Source organism: Palaemon carinicauda, chromosome 2 (assembly GCF_036898095.1).
Source record: "Palaemon carinicauda isolate YSFRI2023 chromosome 2, ASM3689809v2, whole genome shotgun sequence".
NCBI classification, from domain to species: domain Eukaryota; kingdom Metazoa; phylum Arthropoda; class Malacostraca; order Decapoda; family Palaemonidae; genus Palaemon; species Palaemon carinicauda.
The window spans coordinates 141,602,509-141,610,702 of NC_090726.1; the positions used below are offsets into that span (position 1 = coordinate 141,602,509).

Below are 8,194 nucleotides of genomic sequence, written 5' to 3' on the forward strand. Positions count from 1 at the left end.
TCCTAACTCTCTCTCTCTCTAACTTGGTTGAATACTTAAGAAGACGGACAAAATCAAGTTCCGAAAGTCCGGCGCATTCCTCACATCGATCTTCTAACTGACAGGGTCTTTCCCTACAGTCAGAACAAGCGGTGTGAGGATCTACCGAGGCCTTCGGAATACGCCTATTACAAGACCTACATCGTCTATGGGTGGGGGCTTGTGAAATGTCAGACATCTTGAATCAAAAGAGTTAGCCAAGTGGGGTTTCAAAATCAAGCAAAAGATCGTTAACCGTTTAATCAGGACTAAATAATAGCTATCTAAGCTAATATAGAAGTTTTCCAGTAAAGCGACAGCCGAAATCTGAGAGAATACTTCACCAAAAGCCGTGAAAATACTCGAAGATCATAAGCGTATCCCAGAACGTCTTGCCGGAAGCACGACAGAGGAAAAATTGAGGAGGTGTCAACAAGAAGTACTATAGTACCTGGCCACAGGTGGCGCTGGTAAGTACACCCCCTTCTAGTATTGTGATAGCTGGCGTATCCCTCCATAGAATTCTGTCGGGCAACGGAGTTGACAGCTACATGATTATCGGGTAAGTTTAATATTGAAAAATCTTATGCAACATGCACAATGAACTAATTGAACGACGGTGCCAGAGATTAATATCTAGATCAGGAATAAGAAATTTAATAGACCGTAAGTTTCTGTCCAACAAATTAAGATGAGAATCAGCAGCTGAGGACCAGACAGGAGAACAATACTCAAAACAAGGTAGAATGAAAGAATTAAAACACTTCTTCAGGATAGATTGATCACCGAAAATCTTAAAAGACTTTCTCAATAAGCCAATTTTTTGTGCAATTGAAGAAGACACAGACCTTATATGTTTCTCAAAAGTAAATTTGCTGTCGAGAATCACACCTAAAATTTTGAAAGAGTCATACAAATTTAAAGAAACATTATCAATACTGAGATCCGGATGTTGAGGAGCCACCGTCCTTGACCTACTTACAATCATACTTTGAGTTTTGTTAGGATTCAACTTCATACCCCATAATTTGCACCATGCACTAATTTTAGCTAAATCCCTATTAAAGGATTCACCAACCCCAGATCTACATTCAGGGGATGGAATTGATGCAAAGAGAGTAGCATCATCTGCATATGCAACAAGCTTGTTTTCTAGGCCAAACTTCTCCCACTGGGAGGCAGACCACTCCCTGCACTCGTTTGCTCACAACGATGCCCTCTACAAGTTGGACAAGGATAGCAGGTCAGTATCCACCGAAGAAAAGAAGGTACTACATGCAGCACCTTCGTGACCAGGGCACATCCGCATAAGGGTATCATAAGTTTAGGTACGCTGAAAAATCCTAGCAGGGATCTGGCTGCATTTATAGGTAGGGCAATGCATATAAAAGAAGAATTTAAGATGTCCAAACTGACCACGATAGGTTGCCAAAACTGATGATAGCAAGGTGTTATCCTATCTAATTTCAAGGTACAATGGAATAAAAGTAAAGATTAATTTATTTAAGGCACAGGTAATATAAACTTAATAACAATAATAAGAATAAGCTTAGAAGCTTTGCACCTATCTATAAAGGGATAGTGCCCGCAAAATTATTTTGCGGAGTGAGCAATAAGGAACCAGGAACCATCAAGAAGTACAAACACACCTGAAAACAGAAAGCAAAATATTACAAAATTAAATGGCAGCCTTTAGAGGAGAAAAAGGAGACATCCTCTCTATACAAGCCAAAAGAAAAAAGTGACGTAGTTCACAGCTGTGAGAATATATATAGGCAGCTGGGTACCCCCCAGCTACCCACTGCCTACCCACTCAAGTGGTTTGGTCTATGGCTACCTTCCAGTTTTGCCGAAAGATAATCCACAATAAATAACGTAAGGTTTGTAGGTATGTGAACAAGGGTGTTCTTTTTTAAGGAACATGTTTTTCATAGTAGAAAAGCTGTATTACAGTTATGGACGGGACAACATTTTGAACAGAACAAATAGTTTTTCCTGTAGTAAATAATGTGCTTTCACTAAATCTGACCTTCATTTCAACAGCAAATAAACCGAAAACTATTTAGACTGTCTAAGAATGAGGATTTTTTGGTTTCATTGTAGTGAATTACATGGCAATGTAACCTAGGAAAAAAACTACTGCTTCTAATAGAAAAAATTACGCTCTCTTCGAAAATGACACTCGTTCCCGTCGCAAATTAAGTTTCAGAAATATATATACATCTATATCCTCCAATAATGGGGGACCCCCAGTGGGAACTCGGGGTTTTGGGTGGGGAAAACATACTGGGGAATCGATATATAAACGTAAAACAAGCCTTTTCTTCTCTATACATTACCTTCTTGAAATTATAATAACCGGAGGAAAATACAAAACAGTATATCTGGATAAACTTTGGAGGCGCCGTTACAAAGATTGTGTCATGAAAAAATACAGTAACCAGTGCTGCCAACGTCCGATGTAGATCAAATGTTATTTTGTGACCTGTCATACTACTAGGCTAGGTTAGGTGGGTTTGTTAAGTTCTGTGCCCTTTTTGTACTTTTTATATAAAGTAAAACTTATATGGAGAAATTATTTAATATATGGAAATATCTATCATTACTATCTTTAGTAATGTCAACGTGCCGTTGGTAACTCTATGTACCATACGTCAACGTTGGTAACACTGCGTATTATTGGTAGCGTTTCTAATGTTATCGTTCGTTCGTAAGAGAAGTGACACCGTGCATCTCAAAGTTATCCGAATTGGTTGATCTGTTTGTTTCCGATTGAAATGAACATCAAATTCGCTTAATTCACGTTATTTACTATAGGAAAACAATTATATTTCGTTTCCCCAGTATGTTTTCCCCACCCAAAACCCCGAGTTCCCACTGGGGGTCCCCATTTTCGTAGGATATAGATGTATATATATTTCTGAAACTATTCATTTGCGACGGAAACGAGTGTCATTTTTGAAGAGATCATAATTTTTTCTGTAGGAAACTGTATTTTTTTTTCTGGGTTACATTGCCATGTAATCCACTACAAAATTACCAATTTTTTTTTTTTCAAATATAGTAGACTTTGATAGGCCGTGCACTAGCGGAAAAAGCAAACACCAATTTCCTATGTACGGGAAAGCGGAACATGCTGAGCTGCAAATGCTAACCCCAATGTTTATTATTTCTTATATAATTAAGTTTTTATTTGCAGTGAAAATAAGTGTCGTCAATTTTTAAGAAAACGGACGTTTTTAGTTTTTCCATAGGAAACACCTGTCATAGTATAAAAAAAAACTTTTCACGTCTGTAACTACAATAAAACAATACCGTAGTTGGTTCCCAAGAGAGGGGAAGATGAAAGAAAGAGCCAGTCTTATTATTCATCCGACTTAATCTGGGGGTAAACTCTGTCGGCTGCAATAATCTAGACAATAGCAGTAAGTTAAACTTAACTACAATATGCTTCAAAGGTACTTGTTGTCTGACCTACAAATTAGATTACCAGTAAGGAATACTTCATAGGCTAAGGTACTCACCATGTGTACAGCAAGGATTTGCTTTTATATCGTTGATTATTACTTCAACACCAAGGCCGTGATCCTTCATTTCCAAAAATTAGATGCTAACACTCGACTAAAGAACTTCAAATGTTTGAATATAGTTTAAATGTGGAATAGATGTTACACTCAAGTACTGACACATTCACAAATTCACGTGCGCAATGCTGAAAGATATTACAGTAGTAGCACTTCGGTTCCGTGGCCAAGTTGAAATATATTTATCCCTTAAACGGCTCGTCGTTGAATTGACGAAGAAGCTTAATACATGTTTTGCCAGCACTGCCATAGCCTAAGATTTATCTGCCGTTTTTTTCTTAAACCATGTGCTTTCATTGGCAAAATATTCATATGGATTTCTCATTTTTAATTCATCAAGTTATAATTTGTTTGATTTAGGCTGCATATTCCTCAATAAAAAAAATCAGTTCACCCAGTTCTTTTATATGGAAGCGAAATTTGGGGGTTCCGAAAGGTAGACCAGGTTGAGATTTATCATAGAAAGTGCCTGAAAAGTATACTTCAAATAAAGAAACAGTCAGAAAATTGTATGGCTTAAGGAGAACTTGGTCAATTATGTTTAACAAGCAAAATTGAAAAGAGAATGGTAAACTTTTGGATAAGGATCGGTCAAGATAAAAAAAAAAAAAACAATTTATCCCACACCATGTGTTTACTGTTAGGAAAATTACACGATATCAATGAATTCGAGTCGAAATGCATTGTAAAAATTAAAAGTATTCTATACAAGCGTTGTCTATCTAATATCTGGAACAGCCCATGTGAATTTAATAGTACTGTAATTGGGTTAGGATATGTGTTGATCTCAGAATTTGTGATATAGATAAGCAGAATTTAGAATGTGAAATTGATGAAAATAGATTATGCTCTAACTATAAAGTTCTTAAGACTGAATTATACTTAAGCAAATATTTAACCGAATTGGATTATAGCCTAATGATTGGAAGTATCTCAGTAGATTTAGATGTGGTAACCATAGGCTTCCTGTTGCTGATAAGCTTCCCAATGTGTACTACCCAGGAACAGGCTGATGAGTGCCATTATACTCTGGGATGTCCTTATTTAAGTAGCCTCAGAGAATGGTGTATAAAAAAATATTATTACTCTGAACCAAATAGTATAAAGTTTAGTCAGTTGTTTAAAGTGAGAAATAAGATACAATTGTGCAATCTAGCAAAATTTGTAAAAATATTAATGGAACAGTTTTAGTTATATATTATTAGTTTTATCTAGTCCATATAGGCTTATGTCCCCATTATATTTGGCATATATGGGTATACGGATATATTATGTACAGTATTGTATAGATATGTGAATATAAGTAGTTTTGCTTCTTTTTACTGCCATCTTGCACTATTATTGTAAGTCAAATTATAATTTTGTATATGCTGTAATGTACTGTACTCTCATACCCCAAGAGGTGTCACTAGAGTTAATAAAATCCTTTAATCCTTCAATTTGAAGTGAATTAATTATAGATAACGTTCATTATACATGTTGGGTATTTCCTATTTCAGGTTTACGTAACAGCTTCCCATATATCTTAGTTGTAAGTTTATTATTCCTCCTGCAGCCTTTGCATTACAATAAAATGAATAGGTCCTAAACTTACGCCTTTCCATCTTTGCCTATTTTTAATTTAGGCTTCACTGGAGGCGGACAAACACCGCCCATCACAAATATCTCCTAAGAGAATCGTTAGATCAATAGGAATTTTCAGCACAATACCTTCAATATCCCGTCCTAATCTATGCCTGACAATACATACCATATAAAAGATAGGAAGTATATAAAATAACAGCTTGTTTTTAAAATCAAAATCATTTCATAGAAACATACACCACCTCACTTAGTTAGAACATAGTGTGGGAGCACATTAGGTCCGTATCTTCTTCAATTGTAAAAGAAAAAAATGGCTTATTGAGAAAGTCTTTTAAGATTTTCGGTGATCAATCTATTCTGAAGAAGAGTTTTAATTCTTTCATTCTACTTTGTTTCGGGTATCATTCTCCTGTCTAGTCTTCACCTGCTGATTCTCATCTTGATTTGTATGTTGCATAAGATATTTCATAATTCTGACCATCCTTTACATTCAGATCTTCCTGAACAGTTTCCTGTTCGTAATACTATGCATGCTGTTAAGTTTAATAGTCCGGCCTTCTCCATCATGAGGCTTAATACTACACATTATTCCAGAAGTTTTATTCCAGCTGTGACCAAGTTGTGGAATTATCTTCCTAATTGGGTAGTTGAATCAGTAGAACTTCAAAAGTTCAAACTTGTAGCAAATGTTTTTATGTTGAACAGGCTGACATACGTCTGTTTATAGTCTATATATGAATTATCTGTTTTAATGTTGTTTTTTGTTTAGATATTTCATTTTAATTTTCCTTAATTCTTATATCGTTTATTTATTTCCTTGTTTCCTTTCCTCATTGGGCTACTTTTCCCTGTTGAAGCCTTTGGGCTTATAGCATCTTGCTTTTCCAACTAGGGTTGTAGCTTGGCTGGTAATAATAATAATAATAATAATAATAATAATAATAATAATAATAACTAGACTGCGACTGGCTGAAGCCAGTGGCGGAGGATTCCCCTGCAAAATAGGTGTGGAAATGCTTTTGTCAATCAGTAAAAGATGTTAGCCCACGTCAATTTTTTTCCATGAAATACCCATATGACCTTGAAAATGAGGGTCAAGGTCAAAATGAGGGTCAAGGTCAAAATGAGGGTCAAGGTAAAAATGAGGGTCAAGGTCAAAATGAGGGTCAAGGTCAAAATGAGGGTCAAGGTCAAATTTTACATTGATTTGGAGGTTTTATGCATATGTTTGGGTTAGTTTACTATAGCATGCTATAACCAAAAAACCAGTATCTCATGGAGAAATTGCCAAAGTCAAGATTTCTGGAATGTCAAAAATAGTAAAAAATATATATTAAAAAAAAGTAATTAAGCAGTAGCTACAAAAGTTAAGCTAACCTTAGATAAATATATAGGGCATCATATGCCACTAAGATCAGGGCTCTGGGCCTTCCAGTTTTTGAGATCTCGGAAACAAACCTGTTTTGACCCGGTTTGGCCATTAGCGACCTTGACCTTGACCTACTTGCATTAAAGTAGGGCAATATCTGGGGATTTACCCCTGTATCATTGCCCATAAGGCCCTTAGCCATACAGCTTATACTTTAGGCCTAATGTCAATTTCAAATTTTACAAATTTTGCCTTTAAAAGCCCCTGTGACCTTGAAAAGTAGGTCAAGGTCACTAAAACTGGGTCTATGGCATATTCTTACCATAGGCTACCTATGATAATAATTTCAGATTTCTTGCGAAAAAAAAAACGCGCAGAAAGAATAATAATAATAATAATAATAATAATAATAATAATAATAATAATAATAATAATAATAATAATACCAAAAACAATAGCATTCCCCTACAAGGGAATCCTAATAATATCTAAATACCTATTTTGAACACTTTTTTCGAAAAAGAAAAATGGCAAATTTTATATCGTATTTTTGGCAAGTGCTGGAACTTCAGCTGTCCACTGGTTGTTGATCATTTGTCGTACGAGGATGGGTGGGCACTCAAATTTAAGCATTTCATGTATACTAACATATCTATCACCAATTATTGTCAAAAAAATATATTTCATGCTTTGTTTGAGCATAAAAACTGATATTTCTGTGCATTAACCCTTTATCTCATAGATGTAAAGTCTGATCAACTACAATAATTAGTAAAGCTGAAAATACATAAGACAGGTTTTAAGAAAATCTGAGTCAGCTACATTCAATTGGGTTTTAATAATTAATTGTTGAAAAAAAAAATCTTCTTATTCTTCTTCTTTGTCTGCATCTTTTCCCACTTCTATGTGGGGTCGATGTTTCTGGTCAGCTTTCTCCATCTACCTCTGTCCCACACCTCATCACCGGTTAATCCCTTTGATCGAAGGTCATCCTTGATACAGTCCACCCACCTTCGCTTTGGTCTCCCTCTCCTTCTCGTTCCCTGTACCTCCATTTCCATCACTCTCCTCCCAGTATACTGTTATTTTTTTTCTTCAAAATTCTGCATATACAAATATTCGGTACAATGAAAGTACAACACAGTAGACCGTTGATTTAATGCTAATTAGGCTTGCCTCTGCCATTTTTTTTATTGTCAACTCAGTCCCTATTGAATGACACCAAAGACTTCTTTTAGTAGGTAGTAGGTTGGCCAGGGCACCAGCCACCCGTTGAGATACTACCGCTAGAGAGTTATAGGGTCCTTAAACTGGCCAGATAGTACAACATTGGATATCTCTCTCTGGTTACGGTTCAATTTGTCTTTGCCTTCATAAACACTCAATAGTCTGGACTATTTTTTCCACAGTCTCATCTGTTCTCATACACCTAACAACACTGAGATTACCAAACAATTTTTTTTTTCAATCGAGAGGTTGATTACTGCAATGTAATTGTTCAGTGGCTACTTCCCTCTTGGTGAGGGTAAAGAGACTTGCATGGTAAGCGGCTCTACTAGGAGAAGGACACTCCAAAATCAAACCATTGTTCTCTGGTCTTGGGTAGTGCCATAGCCTCTGTACTATGGGCCTCCACTGT

General features: G+C 36.0%; 1 protein-coding gene across 1 annotated transcript in view; it reads right to left on the bottom strand.

Annotated features, from left to right (window-relative positions):
* LOC137627529 (rRNA N6-adenosine-methyltransferase ZCCHC4) overlaps positions 1–3,770 on the bottom strand; it is a 136,074-nt gene extending 132,304 nt beyond the window's left edge. The window contains exon 1 of the mRNA XM_068358622.1: positions 3,543–3,770. Coding sequence (XP_068214723.1) covers positions 3,543–3,612 — 70 coding nt within the window. The 5' untranslated portion in view covers positions 3,613–3,770. The remainder of the gene's footprint in view (positions 1–3,542) is intronic.
* Between the last annotated feature and the right edge of the window lie 4,424 nt (positions 3,771–8,194).